The 19,805-nt window shown below is 45.8% G+C and overlaps 1 protein-coding gene across 3 annotated transcripts; it reads left to right on the top strand.

Moving 5' to 3' along the window:
* Positions 1-45: 45 nt before the first annotated feature.
* Positions 46-18,523, top strand: NFRKB (nuclear factor related to kappaB binding protein). Of its 3 annotated transcripts, none has more exons than XM_065697074.1 (26): positions 46-255; positions 755-908; positions 1,651-1,852; positions 1,936-2,063; positions 3,547-3,724; positions 3,904-4,005; positions 4,548-4,621; positions 4,866-4,950; positions 5,409-5,589; positions 5,778-5,886; positions 6,320-6,446; positions 7,459-7,524; positions 8,429-8,508; positions 8,593-8,636; positions 9,062-9,119; positions 9,897-10,071; positions 10,886-10,992; positions 11,412-11,535; positions 11,806-11,885; positions 12,554-12,774; positions 12,873-13,143; positions 13,348-13,566; positions 14,113-14,898; positions 15,535-15,641; positions 16,370-16,505; positions 17,234-18,523. In XM_065697074.1, the coding sequence occupies exons 2-26, from the start codon at positions 774-776 to the stop codon at positions 17,357-17,359; spliced, it is 3,921 nt and encodes a 1,306-aa protein (XP_065553146.1). In that variant the 5' UTR covers positions 46-255; positions 755-773; the 3' UTR covers positions 17,360-18,523. The 3 variants fall into 3 exon arrangements, with proteins under 3 accessions (XP_065553146.1, XP_065553144.1, XP_065553145.1); XM_065697072.1 differs by having other exon boundaries at positions 9,059-9,119; XM_065697073.1 differs by lacking the exon at positions 46-255 and having other exon boundaries at positions 271-908; positions 9,059-9,119.
* The last annotated feature ends 1,282 nt before the right edge of the window (positions 18,524-19,805 follow it).

Here is a 19,805-nt window from a genome sequence, read left to right as displayed (position 1 = left end):
CGCGCAGGCGCGGCGCCGGGGACACCATCGCGCATGCGCTGTCACCACCCGCCTTCCGCCTTCCGGTGCGGGCCGCGTGAGGGGGCTGCCCCCTCACAGGTCCCCCCGCACCGCGGCCAGCGCTCGCCGCCGGGGCTGAGGGGAGCCGGGCCGGGGCCGCGGAGCTCCGGGGCCTGTCCCGCTGCTCTCCGGGCCCGGAGGGGGGTATCCGCGGTGCTGGTGCTGCGAGAGTCGCGCCCCGAGCCGGTGTAGCGGGTATGGAACTTGGGGGTTTATCCGGTTGCCGGCCCTGTTTTCAGCGTCTGTGTAAAGTGTTCTGTGTGGGTCGGGGCAGCTGGTGCGTGAGGGGGACGGGGCTCACGGGTGCAACGCTAGACAAGTCGGGTTTGCGCGTTAATATCGCTTTTAGGCTTTGGGTATAGCGTTGTCCTGTTATTTACCTCTATTGGCAACAGTTTTGAGGCTTTACATCTGTTATTTTCCTGTTCTTTACTGATAACAGCTTAAAGGTGGGAAGCGAAGTGAACGGGGTCACCTCTGCTTCCCAGTCTGCCTCTCCCAGGGCATGTCTGACACTGTGAAGGGCTCTGTTGTCGTGACTGGTGTTGCAATGGAACAGTTGCGTTCATTTTATGATCGCTTAGTTATCTCAGCACCCAGTTCTGTACCTTGCCTTTAAATAAGCACCTTCTCCATCATTCCTCATCTGGGGTAGGCATTTGGGGTTGTTGAGAGTCTCGCTGCCGTTGTTCAGGAGCAGGCCAGGGTGAAGGATGGACTCCCTGGATCACATGCTGACCGACCCCCTGGAGCTGGGACCTTGCGGGGATGGAAGCAGGACCCGCATCATGGAGGACTGCATGCTGGGGACCACCAGGGTCAGCCTGCCTGAGGACCTTCTGGAGGATGTGAGTAGCGCGGCGGTGCTTTATCTTCACAGAGCCTTGGTGAATGTGTTTAATTCTCTCCTGTGGGGCTTAGAGCAAAGGGGGAGGAGGGAAATGTTTCTGACTGTCCTGGGAAAGAACTCCAACCTTCCTGTGTCTGAAGGGGGCTACGAGGATGCTGGGGAGGGGCTCTTCATCAGGGGCTGGAGCGATAGGACAAGGAGTGATGGGTTCAACCTGAAACAGGGGAAGTTCAGGTTAGATCCAAGGCAGGAGTTCTTCCCTGTAAGGGTGCTGAGGCACCTGTTTACCACAGAGAGGTGGTGAATGCTCCATCCCTGGCAGTGCTCAAGGCCAGGTCAGACACAGGGGCTTGGAGCAAGCTGCTCTAGGGGAACGTGTCCCTGCCCATGGCAGGGGTTGGAACTGGATGAGCTTTAAGGTCCTTTCCAACCCAAACCAGTTTGGGATTCTGATTCTATGAAAACATCTTTTAATACTATTTTGATACATTCTTTTTCTAGGTAACAATCTCTTTTACTTTAAAATTGCCTTGAAGAAGGTACTGTTGGTTTTGAGTTTACTGTCTTGTTGCTATTAGTATCATTAATTCCTTATCTTTTCTCTTCATGCCCTGTTGTATTCTGCATTTGGTGAGACACTGGCGCGACTTCTGTTACTTCACCCCAGAAAGCCTTAAGGGCTAGAGAATTGTCCAGGACATCGACTCATTTCCTTCGCTCTTGTTTTTGGCTTTCTTTAGCCTGAGATCTTCTTCGAAGTTGTCAGCTTGTCTACATGGCAGGAGGTGCTGACAGATGCCCAGCAAGAGCACCTGAAGAAATTCCTGCCTCGCTTCCCTGAAAACAACCGGGAGCACCAGAACAAGCTCATCACCGCCTTGTTCAGCGGCGAAAACTTCCGCTTCGGGAACCCACTCCACATCGCCCAGAAGCTTTTCCGTGGTCAGCGAGTGTAACAAACACTGGGTGCTGTCGGGGTTCATTCCTCAGGTGTGAGGAACTCAAGTGTTTTTTACCTCTTCCAGATGGACACTTCAATCCTGAAGTGGTGAAGTACCGGCAGCTCTGTTTCAAGTCCCAGTACAAGCGGTACCTGAGCTCTCAGCAGCAGTACTTCTACCGGCTGCTCAAGCAGATCCTAGCTTCCCGCAACGTGAGTGTCATTGCTGCTTGAACTGGAAGGTTAAACTGAAAGAGGGGAGATTGGGATTAGACATTAGGAAGTTCTTTACTATGAGGGTGAGATGAGCTCTTAGGCTTGAGTTCTTCCCTGTGAGGGTGCTGAGGTGCTGGCACAGGGTGCCCAGAGAAGCTGTGGCTGCCCCATCCCTGGCAGTGCTCAAGGCCAGGTTGGACACGGGGGCTTGGAGCAAGCTGCTCCAGTGGAAGGGGTCCCTGCCGTGGCAGGGGTTGGAACTTCATGAGCTTTAAGGTCCCTTCCAGCCAAAGCCAGGCTGGGAATCTGTGCTTTCTTGTGTTTGGCAACAGGTACGTTGTCTTCACAACGAAGTGTCCTGGTACTTGTGCATTCACAATTCTCAGAGGTCTTTTCTTTCTGTGGGTTTTGGGGTTGGTTTTTTTTTTGCGGCCCTTATGAGAATATCAGAATTGTTGTTAGCAAATTTCAGGTTTTGAAACTCCCATAGCTCTTGTTTGTGTATAGCATCTTTTTTCCGTGTCCTGCATTTGCCCCTTTACACCTTGTTGTCCCATTAACAAGTTATTCTGTCTTCATTTTCTGCTGTTTCTGTCATTCTGAAACAAAGTGAGGTTGCCCAGTTTATTTACATGAATTTCTTTACATGAATTTATTTACATGAATTTCCCAGCTTCATTGGGCACTGCTATGGAATAAATACAAACCCCTGATTCTGATGCTTGTAAATCCATGATCAGATCCTCCTTTGTGAATACTGTTCTCTGCTAACTGCTGAATGTAGTCTCTGCATTGTAAATACTTGCCCACATAATTTCATTATGGTTAGACATTGAATCATACAGGGTGCATGGATGGAGAGGAAAGTCTGTCTTTCTAAACCGCCCCACAATAATGTGGGAAAAAGAATGTGGAAGTACGTAGGAAGTTTATAGCGTCACGGAATGTTTTGGGTTGGAAGGGACTTTACAGCTCATCCAGTTCTGGCAGGGACACCTTCCACTAGAGCAGGTTGCTCCAAGCCCCATCCAATTTGGCCTTGAACACTGCCAGGGATGGGGCAGCCACAGCTTCTCTGGGCACAGTTATTTTCTCTGTAGCCATAAGGGGTGTAGAGTGTTTCCTTCAAAAGAGACAGTGTTCCAAGTCTGTGTTATGTATTTGACATGGAAGCTGCATTAGTGGATCTTGGAGCTATGATTAGGTTCTTCTCAACAGTCCAGGTACAGTGACAGGGAGTTACTGCCATGTTTGCACAGGAGGGTGTGGGAATTTCACCTTGCCTTTTTCCTCCTTTTAATATTGGTCTAAAATGCTGGTCTTAAAATCAAATGTGTGGCAGATGCTGTTCTATCTCTTCATAAAGAGCTGAGGTATTTAGCACACGTTAAACTTGCTGAAAGCACGAGTTGAGCTTATCTGTTGTGAATTACAATGCTATAGCTGAGACAACTAACATGACATGTATCTCATCTTCCAGTACTTGCTGGAATTAGCCAGGAAAGGAGGCCCTGAGATGACCATGAGGAGGAAGCACTACTCACCCACCTCCTATGACTCGCAAGAACGGGACAGACGGACACATCGGCGCTACCTGAAGATTCTGAGGGAAGTGAAAGAGGAGTGTGGAGATACCACCTTGTCTTCTGATGAAGAAGGTAATGCCTGCGTTGAGCTAAAGACTAGAGGTGTGAATGGAGAAAGGCAGATTTTGATGTGGTAACAGTGTCTTTGATAGAAGGATGGAAACTGGACTCCAGTTTTATTGGCTGTGATAATAGGATTAATGTAGGAATGTGTTAGGAATTGCAGAGATATATTTATTTCTCTGGTTTAGATCTAAGTGCCTGGCCTCCAAGTTCTCCATCACGTTGCCCAAGTCCACCAGTTCCTCTGAGGGTGATCCCCACATTGTCAACCTTGGACATGAAAACAGCAGGTAAGAACCAAACTAGGGGCTGATACAGGTTTAGGGGTGAGAATGACTTTGAGAGCCTGCAACAATCAGTCTGAAAATCAGTGGTTTGATGGGAAGTGTTGTAGTGCTTCATATTTGCAGTCTCCAAAGGAGATGGCTCTTCCAGTTTGATCTTGTGGGCTCGTCCTGTTGAATCTTGTTCTCCTTGGAAGGCTACAGTTTGTGTCATGCTACTGATTTCTCTGTTATATGTTGCCTTTAATGTTTGAGGCATTAGCATAGTCCAGTTAGAAATGTCTTGGTGTATGTGTTACTGTAATCAAGTCTGCAAACCCTTCATGTGGTTCTCGCTTCTATTCACTTCCATACTTTTCATCAGCAATGAAATCTGATGAACCAAGGAAGAAAGTATTGAAATAAACTGTTTGATTAAAAGAAATTTGAGGAAGGAAAATTCTGTCATTGAAATTTAAGGATTGGTTGAAGTGGGAATGGACAGAAATGGCATTCTGAGAAGTGTCTCACTATGCACATAACCTGAATAACATATTTTTTCCTTGCAGACAAGATAGAAATTGGGGAGAATGATGTGAAGATGATGCTGAAGAAGCACCATGAGAAACGAAAACGGCACCCTGTAAGATGTTACAGGGTTGGGGGGGTGGGACTGCATTTTACCTCTTAGTCTTCTAGCCCAGGGTACTTATGGCTGGCAAAATGACTGCTACTTCTTTGGGGTGCAGAAAAGTATTCTTCAGCCATTTGTTGTAACATGTATTTAGATGCACTTCAGAACTTGGGTTATTGTCTGTACCCTTGTTGTTAGCTTCACACACTTTGTCCTTTCCCAGTTTTCATTTCTGTCCCGTTGTCCTGTGCAGGACCACCCTGATCTAGTTACAACAGACGTGACTCTTGAGGACATCATGACCCGAGTGAATGCTGGCAGGAAAGGTTCCTTAGCAGGTCAGTGCCTTGGACACCAGAATTGTGTACCACAGGGTATCCTGTGTGTAGGAAGAGCTCAGGAGGGATCTAGTCTTGATGGATTGTTGTATCCTTTTGCTCTTCACGTAGCTGCTGACCATGCTCTGGTTGGGAGTTGCTGCATTTCAGTAGCTCACAGCCAAATCCAGTTCCTACTGAAGGTGCATTCAGCTAATTTGTATCTCTGCTCTCAGTAGCTCCTTTGCCTTTCTAATTTCATATAAAAACTAATGATTTTCTATTAAACCAGAGTGCATTGAAGGGAAATCCAAAGATTCATGGAAATGACTGGGAAGATGGAATAAATGATGTGTGAATGAGTGCTACCTACACACTGCCTGTACTTCTGAATGGATGTTTCAACATATAGCTTATGACACTCATTGAAATATGCTAAGAAGCTTTTTAATTATCCTTCTTACCTTTTATATCTAAAGCTTTATTTGACCTTGCAACCCTCAAGAAAAAGGTGAAGGAAAAGGATGATAAGAAGAAAAAAAAGCTGAAGATTATTAAATCCGAGGTGGAAGATCTGGCTGACTCTCTTAGCAATGCAGATGGGATCCCATCAATGTCTCAGGATCCTTCCCCCATTCCCTTGTCATCTGTCAAAGAGGAGTAAGTGCTTCAGAGAGACCCGAGAGCCTGAGGGTGGAGAGAGCAGTAGATGTTGGAGTTCAGTTTTCTGTGGGACTTCTGTAGGGTTTGGGTTTGTGTAGCTTGTGAAATGCATAGCTTTTATTGACGTATGTGAAGGTGAATATTTACTCAGGGAACTTACTCTGCTTGTGCTCTTTCATTTGCAGACCTCTCGAAGAGATGAAGCCATGCCTAGGAATAAATGAGATCTCTTCCAACTTTTTTTCCCTTCTTTTGGAGATACTGTATCTGGAAGGACCTGCTACTCTTTCTGTTGTAAGGCACCACCCACTTATCTAGGAACCTTTGCAGGGGATAGAGGGGTTTATGGCTGTGTAATGGTGATAATTCTTCAGAGTTGTCCCACATGAAGATATAGGTTACCTACTAGAGATGAAACCCTTTGGGAGTGCACACCACATCCTGTTGTGAACATAAATTTAGTCAGTTTAATCTGTAAGTCTTTCCATACCTGTTTTTTAGATCATGGTTAGATACATTCTGTATGTGAAGGGCAGAGATGGTGGGGAAGTTTCTTCCCTTTTGTGGTGTCTGTTGCCTGAAATACTTTGTGATGGTTACTTGAAAATGTCAGGTGATTATTTCCATACCAAAAAATCTCTTTGTCCCCTGGCTGTGTTCAGCTCCTTTCTATTCAAACAGCCATAAAGTGTGAGATCTTTAATAGAGCGTTTCTTTTTCTCTTCAGCTTGAAGATAAAGTTCTAGATTGGCAATCTTCTCCTGCCAGTGCACTAAATAACTGGTTCTCCTTTGCCCCTAACTGGTCTGAACTGGTGTTACCCGCCTTGCAGTACTTGACAGGTGACAGCAGAGGTGAGAGTGGCTGTTAAAAATACTCATGATGCTTGTACCTCAGTTCTAATCAGAGCTGGTTTATATTATAGAGTCATAGAATGGTTTGGGTTGGAAAGGACCTTAAGCTCATCCAGTTCCAACCCTCTGCCATAGGCTGGGACACCTCACACTAGACCAGGTTGCTCCAAGCCCCGTCCAACCTGGCCTTGAACACTGCCAAGGATGAGGCATTTACCACTTCTTTGGGCAATCTGGGCCAGCTCAAATCTGCGTTTAATTCATCACAACAATAAGTCATTGTACTGTTCACAGTGCTTCTGTGATAGGCTTCATGGCTGACATTTCTTGCTTGTGGTAGGCCTGTTTTGTGTATGGATAGTAGATAAGACCCAGTTTAATTCCTGAGCGTGTAAAAACGTGTGTAAAAGTGCCTCTGGACAGTTTATGCTGCTCAGATCACACACTTCAGGTGGAAGCTTTGAAGCAGGAAGAAATTAGTTGTCTTTGGAGATGATAAAACATAAACTAGGTGATGCCTTGAGCAAGCCCCTGGAAACATGTAGTTGGCTTTGACCTGGGGCTCAAGGTGCAGGCGTTCCTTTCAAACTAAATTACTCTGGTTCTCACTTGCTTAGTGGGAAGTTTTAAGGGAATAGACAGTGTAGATTGTAGTGGCCTTTGCAGCAGGAGTATTTGATGTTCTCTATAATACTGGTGAATACTCTAAACCCTGAATTTGCTCGCCATGAGCCTAGGAATAGTTACTGTACAGTAACAGTTCCTGGTGTCCCACAGCTTAAACAGGATCTCAGCGAAAGACTCATTATCCTGTTCTGTCCTTTTCTTGTGCTTGCACTGTTACTGTGAGATGTTTACCTCCCCTTTGGGCAAGTCTAAATGTAGAGATGCCCTTCACTTGAAGTGCTTTATCTGTCATTATGAGTCTAACTCAACAGCTTGCACTGCCACAGTAGGATCTGGGGGTTGGATGACTGTATGATGTCTCTGACACGGGCACTTTTCATTGTAGATGTTCCTTCCAGCTTCTCGCCTTATGTTGAATTCAAGGAGAAAACTCAGCAGTGGAAATTGCTTGGTGAGTATTTTATGTTCTGCGATTTCCACTCTAGTACGGGTTTGTTGTTCTCTTCAGGATTCTACTTTTCAGGCAGATCTGTTAACTCATTGGTTGGACCTTTTCCTTTAGTTGAGCACAGATGTGGTTTGGATTTGAGGTTAGTATGAGCAGCAGACAGAGAAGTAGTGAGCAAAGGCACTGGACTGTATTTCTTTATGTTGCTTGACCTAACAGTAACACCCTTCAAATCTGAACTCCTTCATGTTTTCCTTCTGGTTGTTCTGAGTAATTATTAATTCTTACAAATGAATTAAGCTTCTCTCTGGAGCAAACTAATACTGTTCTCATTCTTAGAGACTAAAGAGCAAATTGATAATCAATGTGCCTGGGCTTGTACTGACTGAATTACAGATGGCTTGTGGTTATGTTTGTTCATTTAGCTACTAGCAGGAGTTTTCCATTCTTAACTATAACAATTCTAGCAATCAGATTTATAGGTTTCAAGTGGCAGAGATTTGGAGTCAGGAAGCAGTTCCTCTGGTCCCTGTCACAGTTTTTGGTGGAGTTTATCTAGAAATGTATTTCTGCTCCTGGATGCAGTGACTGGAATTACTTGGAGAGAAGGAACCATCTGCAAGTGTTAGGTGGCTGTAACTCAAAATTAGTGCCTTGCCCACTGTGCAGGGATTTGAAACAGGGCCCTTTGTACCAACACAGGAGAATAACAGGGTTTTAGCACTTTAGTACACCCTGGATGTCTTCAGGTATTGAAATTGGAGCATCTGTGGTGTGGGAGATGCCTTGTGACTGGTGAGGCATAGAGAGGGGAAAGCAGTAAGAGGCGGCTTGGGAAGTACAAGCACCTGGCTTTATAACAAATAAAGGACTTATGTTTCCTATTTTCCCTGATTTCTTGGCCTAGGTACGTGCCAAGATCATGAGAAGGAGTTGGCAGCACTGTTTCAGCTCTGGTTGGAGACCAAAGACCAGACTTTTTTCAAAGTGAGTCAGAAACATTATTGCCTTCCCCAGCACAAAACCTGACAGGGTTACATCCAACACTGACATTTCTCTGCTTTCTGATAGGAAAATGAAGACAGCTCAGATGCCACCATGCCAGTTCCCAGAGTGTAAGTAACTAATACTGCTTGGCAGCTTCTGCAGTGTGTGTTGCAGCTGTGAAGTTTGGTCCTTGCTCCTCTGGATCTGAAGGGCTGGTTGCTTAAAGTGATTTCACATCGTGGGGCAGGAGGGAACTTGCTAGTGTGATGTTACAAATGCAGTAACTTTGCAAAACCAACTGGTTTTCTCCAGATTTGCATATATTATCAGAGCTAGCCTGTAATCTAGCTTATGTCCTGGTGAGGAAAGTATTTCTGGTCTTGGCTTATCTTCAGGGAGTGCCTAGAGCATATTTTAAGATCTCTTTATATTATCATTAATGCTTTCAGAAATTGGTCAGAAGGATTTGCAGAAAGCATGAGGTGACTCATCCTTTGGGATGTTCTTTGGGACTGTTGTTGCTCAGAACTGATGGTGACCTTTGTTTCAGAAGGACTGACTACGTAGTCCGCCCTAGCACCGGAGAGGAGAAACGTGTGTTTCAGGAGCAGGTAAGAAGAAAATGCTCTTGATTTTAAATGCTCATGTGGAAACAACTGGCCACTGAAGAGAATTGATATGGGATGGCAGTTTTATACTCTACACAGACTTTGTTAATGCAGTTTCTTCTGTCTTGAAGTAAGTATCTAGGCCTTAATTACATCTTACTAACATAGACTGGCTGCTCACTTCAAACCCATCTATATTTCCAATGAGTACTGGGCAAAATTCATTTAAATGGGTAGTGCCAGCCTTTCAATCTCCTGTTCTATCCCCCGGCATATGAGGTTGACCTATCTCTAGAACTGTTGAGCACTTAGTGCAAGCAGAAGACAAGTGGCCGTAAGTGCACCCAAGCACTTAGTTACCTTTTATATCTTAGTAGGCACAAGTTGGAAAACCCTTGGAAATCTCTTTTACCACATTACAGGAGGAAGAAAGGGCTTCTTGTTGCTGGGGGAAGGGTGTTTGGTAGGCAGAAGGTGTATCTCTGGCACCTCCCCAGTCTGTGCAGCTGCTTAACAATGAAGCACATGTATTGCACGTGCACGCTTTGGTTAGGTGGTGCTTGTTGAAGTAGTCTGTGATCCACAGTAAGTTTATGCAGTAGTGTTTGAGCCTTTAGCTTTTAAAAAAGCTTGCTTTCTTATTCTTTCTATTATTTCTAAAAGCTTTTTTAATTATCATTCTAGAGAAGGATAATAACTGAAATATAAACGTGGCAGAAGCCTTAAGACTTTGCTCTTTATGTTTCCTGCTAAATCCAGTCCTCTTGTTCCCAAACACAGGAGCGTTACCGTTACAGCCAGCCCCACAAAGCTTTCACTTTCCGTATGCACGGCTTTGAGTCAGTTGTTGGTCCTGTGAAGGGGGTGTTTGACAAGGAAACCTCCTTAAACAAAGCCCGAGAGCATTCCCTGCTGCGCTCAGACAGACCAGCGTATGTCACCATCTTGTCCCTCGGTAAGGTGATGGCCAGGAAAAGGTGTTTCAGAATGAAAGAGGCTCCTTGACTCCCCAAATAATGAGTTTAGGAGTCTGCATTATAAAGGGAAACAGTGGGCAGAATGGGCTGATATAAGTGAAGAAGAAATAAATTATATGGAATAGAGGTGATGAAGTTCTTCCATGTGAGGGTGGTGAGGCCCTGGAATGGGTTGCCCAAAGAAGTGGTGAATGCTCCTCACCTTGCAGTGTTCAAGGCCAGGTTTTGCAGAGCCTTGAGTGATATGGTCTAGTGTGAGGTGTCCCTGCCCATGGCAGGGGGTTGGGACTGTGAACGATCGTAAGGTCCTTTCCAACCCAAACCATTCTATGATTCTATGAAGTGCTGGGAACAGGAATAACTAGAAAAGAAAGCATCTGTATGCTGCTGTTGATCTGGGAGAAAATGGGAAGCAGAGAAGAGAGTCACCACTCCAAGACTCGGTTAACTGAAAAACAACAAGTGGTGGTTTCTGTTCCCTGAAGTCATTCTGGGGTTCAGTTCCCAAGTTCACCACTGCTAGCACAAAGCTGGCACAGTGGATGTGCTTTAAAAAGGTCATAGAATCATAGAATAGTTAGGGTTGGAAAGGACCTCAAGATCATCTAGTTCCAACCCCCCTGCCATAGGCAGGGACACCTCAGGTCCTTTATAATCTCTGCTCATACCTCTGAGGGATCATGGGGACTAGATGTTAGCACTGTGAGAGCAGGGGTAAGGAAGCAATACCCAAACGTATCTGCTGAAGTACCTGAATGCAGCTGCAAGTTTTAAGCTCTGACTTTGTTTTAGTTCGTGACGCTGCTGCTCGCCTTCCTAATGGAGAAGGAACTCGTGCTGAAATCTGTGAGCTGCTTAAAGATTCCCAGTTCTTGGCTCCTGATGTTACAAGTGCTCAAGTAAGTTGATTTTTATGTCTGGCCTCAGACAGATTCTCCTTTAAATACACTGCACAGACCCAGGCAGTGTTCAGTAGCTAAGGCTTGATGATTTTTGTCCCACTTTGGTTAGGAAAAGGGAGCTATGTTCTACTCTGTGCAGCGGCAAATCTGCACCAAACTCAGGATGATAAAAAAAAAACAGCTAGAAAAGCCATAGAATTAGCACTGTGCCATCAGAAACAGTTGATTTTCAAAGCTTTTAGCTTCAGTGGAAGCTCCATTTAACCCAGGGTGGCAAACAGCTCCCTGTGCTGCTGCTCTCAGTCAGTTCTTCCTCAGATGAGAACTGCTAGCAGCTTACTGAGGTTTTACTTTGCTGTTTGTGCCTTTTGGCTAGCCCAAGCAGAGGCATTATTCTGTGAATCCTGCGCTTTCAGGTTAACACTGTTGTTAGTGGTGCTCTGGATCGATTACACTATGAGAAGGATCCCTGTGTGAAATACGACATTGGACGCAAGTTGTGGATCTACCTGCACCGGGACAGGAGTGAGGAAGAGTTTGGTAAGTCCAATCTTCCAGAGCAGTGTGTCAGTTTGAAGTATTGCTATGTAAAATAGGCTCCTCTGTGCAATGTATGTATATTCACAACTTCTTGTGTGTCTTATTTTCAGCTTTTCCTGTCTAATTTGACTTGATATTTTTACTCAGCAGTATTGCATGACTGTGTGTGTTCAGTTTCTTGTCTGAAGGCAAACTAACACTTCTGAACCGGCCTCTCTTAAATCAGTTTGCTCATGTCCAGGAGCAATAACCGTTCATTTGGATTTGCAGAACGGATCCACCAGGCTCAAGCTGCTGCAGCAAAGGCCAAGAAAGCTCTTCAGCAGAAGCCAAAACCTCCAGCTAAAATGGTAAATCAGGTTTCCACAGATGCTTTTGGGATTGGGAAGGAGATACGGGCTTGATTTAATCCTTAAATTCTGCATCTGTAGTGGCTGGTGAAAATCACACATTTGAGTTATTGATTCATTATGGGTATGAATGTCAGTGTTGGTCTAACACCAGTGCACAAAGTGAAAAGGGAAAGAGGGAGTTTTGCTCCTCCAGCTCCCATTGTTATCCCCACTGATGTCAACAGAAAGGTCAATGGAATTCATTTGTGCTCTTTATCTTAGGGATGGCCTTTCACATCCCATTTTGAGGTTAATCTGTAGCAGAGTGTGTGAAACATGTTTTCTGCTCTCCCCCTTGCTGTGCTGAAGCTGTCAGGGTTTGGATGTCTTTTTGTTGGTTTTGATATCAAATATCAATAAAGTAATTGCTGTTGGCAAATTAACCAAGGTGGAAACGTGCACTTCAGGAATGTTTGTCACAGCTGAGATGCACTCTTCCCCGAGAACAGGAGCAGCCATATGCACCATCCCACTTGTGGCTGCAGTTAAGGGTGGCAGACATGTGTGAGGTCAGGATATAGCACTGAGGCATCAATCATAACGATACAGAGCTCAGCTTAAAGTGCTCAGCTCACTCAAACCTAGTTTTTGTGAGGACCTTCACTCTTGACATGGTTTCTTTGCAGAAGTCCAGCAGCAAGGAGAGTTCAGTGAAAGCAGTCCCCAGCAGCACATCAGAGCCCAGCCAGCTGAGCCTGAGTGACTCCAGCATGCCACCAACTCCTGTGACTCCCGTGACACCAACTGCGCCAGCATTACCAGCAACACCTATTTCACCCCCTCCAGTGTCTGTGGTTAGCAAGAGCATATCCAGTGCTGCATCAGAGCCTGCAAAACCCAGCCAAAGGTATTTTTGCTGTCTCATACATCACTTGTGAATGTTGCTGCTCCTTTCTCAGTCATTTCTACTTCTTTGCTCACCTGCTGGCTTTATCTTTCCTATAGTGTTCTTCTGGTATCATCCCCTACCATGCCACAGCTCGGGACATTGCTTTCCACAGCCCAGAGTTCACAGCCCGGGCCACAGGCACCTCCCACCCGGGTGGTCAGTCACACCACGTCCTCAGGGCTGCCACAGGTCCGGGTGGTCACTGCCCAGCCCAGCCTCCCAGCCGTGTCTCAGCAAGCCCCAGTGGTAACCCAGCAGCAGCAGCCTACATCAGTGCCTCAAATCCGTGTTCCAGCTACAGCCACGCAAACCAAAGTGCTCCCTCAGGTGAGTCTGGCTGCGTGGAAGTGGTGGCTAACTCTGACTCCTAATCTTGACTGCTTCTAGTGTTTTGGTGTGGTGTTTTTCACTTGGAGTGAGCAGTACAGGAAAAAGTCCGTAGAACTTGCAAGCTAAAGCACAATATAAAGGAGCATTAGACTGTTAGTATTGTGTTAGTGCATCACAGGCTGCCTGTGTGTCTTGCTGTAGGCAGTGATGACTCTCCCAGTGAAAACTCAAACCAGCCCAGTGCAGGTGCAAAGACCAGGAAGCTCCGTGACAGGACAGACAGGCATCACTGTGACAGGACTGTCTGCAGCGCCCAGTCCTGCTGTCAAGCCAGTAACCAGCTCTCCAGGCAGTTCTGCTACAAGCACGTCCTCCACCACTGTCATCCAGAATGTGGCTGGCCAGAACATCATCAAGCAGGTGAGAGGGAGAGACAAGGAGTTTGGCTCTGCAACCCAGTTTTTTCCTCTTTGCCATGACAGATGTGATAGCAGATGTGAAAAGATAAAGCTGTTGTGAGCCACAATGCTGTATGAATTGATTTACCGTGCAGATTTAGATAGTTGTTGGTCTGGTGTGTTAGAGCCTGTACAGTATAGAGTACAGATGCGTCCTGGTTTTGGCTGGGATGTTAATTTTCCTCCTGATAGCTAGTGGTTTGGCTTTAGTCTGAGAGTGAAGTTGATAACGTATTACCAGCGTGGTAGTGCAGGTTCTTTAATGAACCATCTTCACATGTTGATCTGTCCTTCATCTTGTTTGGAAAAGAAATCAGCTCCACAGTATTCCAGGTTGTATATGGTTTTGGGAATGCCATCTGATAGTCAAACAAAACTGTTTTCAGTAGCATACCTGAGTGCTGGCATCATTTTGCTTCAATTCTGCTGGGAGCAGACACCATCCTATAGGGAAGTTCTACTTGGACTGCATCCTGGTTTGATACAGCCATTGTTCTGGTCTCTTCAGGTGGCTATCACAGGGCAGCTTGGCATGAAGACCCAGCCTGGAAGTGGCATCCCCCTCACAGCGACCAACTTTCGGATCCAGGGAAAGGATGTGTTGCGCCTCCCCCCGTCCTCCATCACCACAGATGCCAAGGGCCAGACTGTGCTGCGGATCACCCCAGACATGATGGCCACACTGGCCAAATCTCAAGTCACTACAGTCAAACTGACTCAGGACCTCTTCACAGCAGCTGCAGGAAGCAGCACCAGTGGGAAAGGCATCTCTGCAACCTTGCACGTGACATCCAATCCTGTCCAGACTGCTGATTCTCCAGCCAAGATGAGCACAGCCACTTCGGCTTCTTCCAGCCCAGCTGGAAGCACAGTGGTTAAAGTGACTCCTGACTTAAAGACTGCAGAGCCAACAAGCTCTGCTTTCCGACTGATGCCTGCACTGGGCATGACTGTGGCAGATCAGAAGAGCAAAGCCATCACTACAGTGGCATCCACTGAGGCCAAGCCAGCTGCTACCATAAGAATTGTGCAGGGGCTGGGGGTGATGCCCCAAAAAGCTGGGCAGACTATTACTGTAGCTACTCACACTAAGCAAGCACCCTCCTCCTCAGCAGTGAGCGTGCCTGGCACAGTCCATACCTCAGCTGTCTCCTTACCAACCATGAGTGCCACAGTGTCCAAAGCAGTTGCTGTGGCCTCAGGAGCTGCTGGGACTCCCATAACCATAGGCACAGGAGCCACTGCTGTGCGGCAGGTACCCGTCAGCACCACAGTAGTATCTACATCTCAGGCAGTAAGTAATGCTAATGTTTTTCTGGAGGTGGGTGAGAAAGGGCAATGCTGAAATATAGTGGTTTGGGTCTGAAAACCATCCACAAGGTACTGTGGAAGCTGGGTCTGTAACTAGTTTTGTGGTGGTGGAATTACAGCTAAATGCTGGATGAGCAGGAAACAGCTATGTCTTCCCTCTGAAATAAACTTTGCTTACCTGTACCTTCTGCAGCTCAGGCCTTGCACCTCTGAAATCATTTCTCTTGGAATGGTGCCAGAGCTAGAAGTGCTTGTCACGTATATTAACTTCTTTTTACCAATTTTCCCATTTAATACCATTTTAATGCCCAGAGCAGAAGGTACCATAAATAGGATCATGAAGGCTGCATTACGATAGCTTCCTAAGGGTAAAAGTCATGGATACAGTGATCCTTCCCAGAGAAATACAGTGTGCCAAGATGCTGCAGGTTTTCAGGGCTGTGAAGATGGAGGTGAATTGCAGTGAGCCTGAAATGGAGCACAGATTTCCTCAGCGAAGCTGCTGTTGGTTTCTACTCCCAGGGCTCCTGAAAAGCAAGCGGAGCAGTAATTGCATGCTGTCAAACAGTTTCTCTGCTAAATGTCCCATGGCTTTTCATGTGTTCTCCAACTTCTCTAGGGGAAGCTACCAGCACGAATAACAGTGCCTCTGTCAGTGATCAGCCAGCCAGTGAAAGGCAAGAGCGTGGTGACTGCCCCCATCATCAAGGGCAACCTTGGGGCCAAGTGAGTACTTTGCATCCGGTAGTTTGGCTTTAGAGATAGGCCAGGGAGGTCTGTGTTCAGCAGGTTCCTGGGGAATAGAAGGTGGAATAGACCTGCAGTCTGTTAATAGGTCCATTGGCTGCAAGAACTGAAGGAATAGGTGTCTGGCTATGAGAACAGTCTTTGTTTAGGTGCCCTGAGACATACACTAGCAAATACACTGAAGAAAAATTGATCTTTGCCTTGAAACCAGCTATTAGATCGGTTCTGTGTGTTGGAGCAAGAATTAACCTGGTGACATACCTAAAACCACACGTAAACTGAAGCCATCTCTGCTAAAGAAACCAGGGATGTGTGAACTGCTTCAGTGAAAATCCCTCTGGCATTCAGATATTGAAGTCTTTTCCCTTGTTCTTCCATAAATTCTGGTCATGTTTCCCTTAGCTAATATTTGAAGGCAGAATTCTTCATGCTTGGCCGTTCCTGTGTTCCTTCAGAAGCGCTGTGGTCAAATCAGAGTAACCGAGTGATGTGCATGGTGCAGAACTGGGTAATAATTCATGCAATAAAGTAATTAAAATAGCGATAAACTTGTTTATTGGCCAGTTTTGTGGGGAAAACACTACTTAAAGTCATTAATAAATCAAAGAAGTAACTTTCATCTCCTAGCAAGTGAAGAACAGCTTGTGACTATAAAAGACCTACCCTGCTGTGCTGCTCACTAACCATTCCAAATTCTCCTTCCTTAGCATCAGTGGCTTAGGAAGAAATATCATTCTGACTACGATGCCAGCAGGGACAAAACTGATCGCTGGCAACAAGCCTGTGAGTTTCCTGACTGCACAGCAGCTCCAGCAGCTCCAGCAGCAAGGCCAGGCCACGCAGGTAATGGCAGCTGAACCGAGGATTATTATTTGCTTTATTAGGATTTAGCATTTCCATGAGGATTTAACACTTTGACACATGGTGTTCCATAAAAAGTACAGGTAGACAGCACTAAGCATGTGCAGTGCATCATCTCCTTGACCTTCCCTCCATCCACATATGGGTTTTGAAGTGCTGATAGTATAATGAAAGTCAACCCAAAGCTCCTGTCAGGAAATGTTCCCAGCTCCTCGAAGTAGACATACTTGTATGACATACAAGTAGACATACTTCGGCTTCCGTGGATCACCATTTCTGGAAGAAACCACATCACTGCCTCGGTATCCATCTTGGTGTGTGGAAACTGAAGTGTTCTGTAATTCCAAAGAATTAAATCTTCATTGATTGCTGCTAGAAATAAGTCTGATAAGTGAACTATCCAATGGATCCAAGTCCTTCTTTAGAAAACTTGTAAAAGCAGCTGACATAGGTTTTTATTCCAACTAGTTTTTAGGTCTCCAGCTCTAATCCTGAAATCTCTTCCCACCATCCCGCATGAACAGTGGATGGAGTGATCGCCTTGTGACATACTCTGTTCCTGATGTGTTTTGGTGTTTGGTCTTGTTCATCGACATGAATGTCTGCTGGCAGCAGAAGCAGATGATGTGCTTCAGAGCGTGATGCGAGTGCAGTGTGTCACTGGGTTGTTCTTGACATGAGCTGAGTTTTTCCCTTTCCATTTCAAACAGGTGCGAATTCAAACAGTTCCAGCCTCCCACCTCCAGCAGGGAACAGTGTCTGGATCCACTAAAGCAGTTTCCACTGTGGTTGTGACAACAGCTCCATCTCCAAAACAGACCCAAGACCAACTATGAACACTTGTTAGGAAACGGATCGCTGTCCAAGAGCTTCCCTGAGACCACTGTCACCCTCCATCCCACCACCCAAGACAGCTTAACCACAGCCATGGCGAGGGATGGGACTGGATTCTGTCACGTTGCCTGTCTGGAGTCAGCATTGTGATGTCTAGGTAGCAGTTCCACAGCAAGAGATGCTGTACCTACAGAACAAAATGTTTCAGTTTGGATACATAAAGCCAAGTTCAGTGTGTCATTGATTGTTTAAGGAACATCTTCCTTTCCTTTGGTCTCTTCCCGTCCAAGAGGCTTTTTGTGAATAGCATTTCTGTGCATTCTGGGTTGTAGACAAAGCACATGAGCTTGGGCCTTCCTTAACCAGGGAAATGTGTTTGGAAGGGGTTAATCAGTGGCTTTTCGGATTCCTGAAGAAGATGCTCCTTTTGCTGGAGTCAATATAGGTGACTTAGGCTGGTGGCTCAGGCACCAGTTTGGAACATGGCCTGGAAGTAGACCCCTAATGCATTCAGCGTCCTATTTATAGACTTTTAAAGTAGCTCTCCCCAGTCCCTGAGCTCAAACTCCTTTTGAACAGATCCTGCTTCCATGTCAAAGGCAGGATGAGAGTCAAGACGGTTTATGGCTGTAATAGAGCGAGTAACCATGGGGAAGAGTGAGGAGTGGAAGAGATAGTCATGGGATGAGCAAGTCTGGCAGCAAATGCAGTGGAAATGTTCACCAGAAGGATCCTCCTTTACTTTTCTTCAACAAATGAACCCTTTTTCAGTCAAAAAAGACTGCAGCTGGTTATAAAAGTATGGCATATGCTTTCAGCTATATCCAGAGTGTAGTATCTTGGACTCGGCAGGAATATTTTAACCCATGATCCTGGCCTTTAGTTTTGGTTTTCCCTTTGCAGTTTTATCTCTATGTAAATCTGTTTGAATTTTGCACATCCCAGAGATGAATTTGTGGCTGTTCTGACGTGTCCTTGAAGCTTCCTTGGAGTGAGATCAGAAGATGTGTTGGACCAGGAGAAGAATAAAAGTGCAGAAAGCCTCAGAGATGTCTCCTCCACCTCCTTTTGGTTTTGTACAGCTTGTATTTTGTGTACAATGACTGTCTGGCTTGCCAAGGGCTAATAGATTGTCCATCTTCTCTGTAAGATGGTTTTTAACCTGATTTCTCTTGTAGTCTTTTTTCTTGACCTGTGTGGTTTGCTCTGAATTATGTGTGATTGAATATGATCTATTGAAAGAACCCAGTCTTGGAGTTCAGCACTTCCCCAATGCTGGGCTGGGGCTGTGTCCTGCTCAATATCTAACCTACTTCAGGGGTAGGTTGGAGGAAATGGGGTATTTCAGTAACAAAAGATGGAATAAGCAGAGCCCATCAGTACACCATGTGAAAGCAAGTACTTAAATTCTGGTTCAGACACCTCAGGAACAGCATTTGGAGTGGTAATGGTTTTCTGAGCGTATCTGTCAGACTTTGTACCTTTTTTGTACATATAGCTGAGGAGGCAGCAGAAGGGCTGTGGTTTGGGATGGAAGTGGCAATGTACTTAAGCCCTTTTAGTTGTGAAGTTAAAATAAGAAATTAAAGAGATAACAAGTGACTTCCTGATCTGTGAAAGAGCCCCTCTGAATTCAAAACATAATGAGGGTGATCCCACCATGTTACTTCTGTTCATAACTAATAAAGTTCAAGTTCTTCAATGTCCAAACCTACCATGAAGTGCTGAAGGATGGCTAGACTGTGAAGCCCCTTAGATGTGAATTTGTCACTGGACACAGGAAGCCTTGACAGTATTAAGCTGAGAACAAGAAACCTGTATCTAATGCTGTGAGTTTAGCTCATCTCAGATTGTTGCTGCTGCTTGGAATAGTCCTGCAGTTCAGGACTCTTGCTAAGACTGGTTGTAAACCTCTGAGCAACCTTTGCTGGGTCACTTTGGCCTGTTCTCTTTGCTTTTGAAGGCTGTGATCCTTGGGGAAAGAGCATCAGTCACTGCGGGGGCTTACTCCAAATGGCTCCATGCTGGATTAGATGGGATGTGTTTAGTCCCAGTGTCCAAGAACAAAGAAAAGCCTGTTCTGTGGCTCTGATGAGTTGCTTTCACTCAGGTTGAAAAATAACCCTTAAGCTACTACAGGTAAAGAGCTCTTGTGTTTAATAAGTAACTTTTAGCTAGTACACAGTAGGCTGAAGGGCACAGAGGGGGCTTGAGTTACTTGTTTGGTGCATGCTGTATCTGGATGAGGGAATATTTCAGGTGGAGTTTGCTCCGATGTCCTTGCTCTGGACACTGAAAGCTGTTGCGGAGTACTGCAGTGAGTGTGCATGCAGAGGAAGGAAACCTAGAGGCAGTATTGTACTGACATCCCCCATTCTCCAGCCCTACTAAACTCAAACTAAAGGGCATTTCAGTCTGATGCATCATTGCTTTTATACCTTTTACAGT

This window comes from Lathamus discolor, chromosome 17 (genome assembly GCF_037157495.1).
Source record: "Lathamus discolor isolate bLatDis1 chromosome 17, bLatDis1.hap1, whole genome shotgun sequence".
In the NCBI taxonomy this organism is placed as follows: domain Eukaryota; kingdom Metazoa; phylum Chordata; class Aves; order Psittaciformes; family Psittacidae; genus Lathamus; species Lathamus discolor.
The sequence above is the reverse complement of the archived record's forward strand: the minus strand, read 5'-3'. Positions and strand labels throughout refer to the sequence as shown.

Coding starts and splice junctions, on each gene's coding strand:
- NFRKB (XM_065697072.1), top strand. CDS start 774: ATGGACTCCCTGGATCACATGCTGACCGACCCCCTGGAGCTGGGACCT. Junction 8,637..9,058: donor ACCATGCCAGTTCCCAGAGT/GTAAGTAACTAA, acceptor CCTTTGTTTCAG/AAGGACTGACTACGTAGTCC. Junction 12,775..12,872: donor CCTGCAAAACCCAGCCAAAG/GTATTTTTGCTG, acceptor TCTTTCCTATAG/TGTTCTTCTGGTATCATCCC.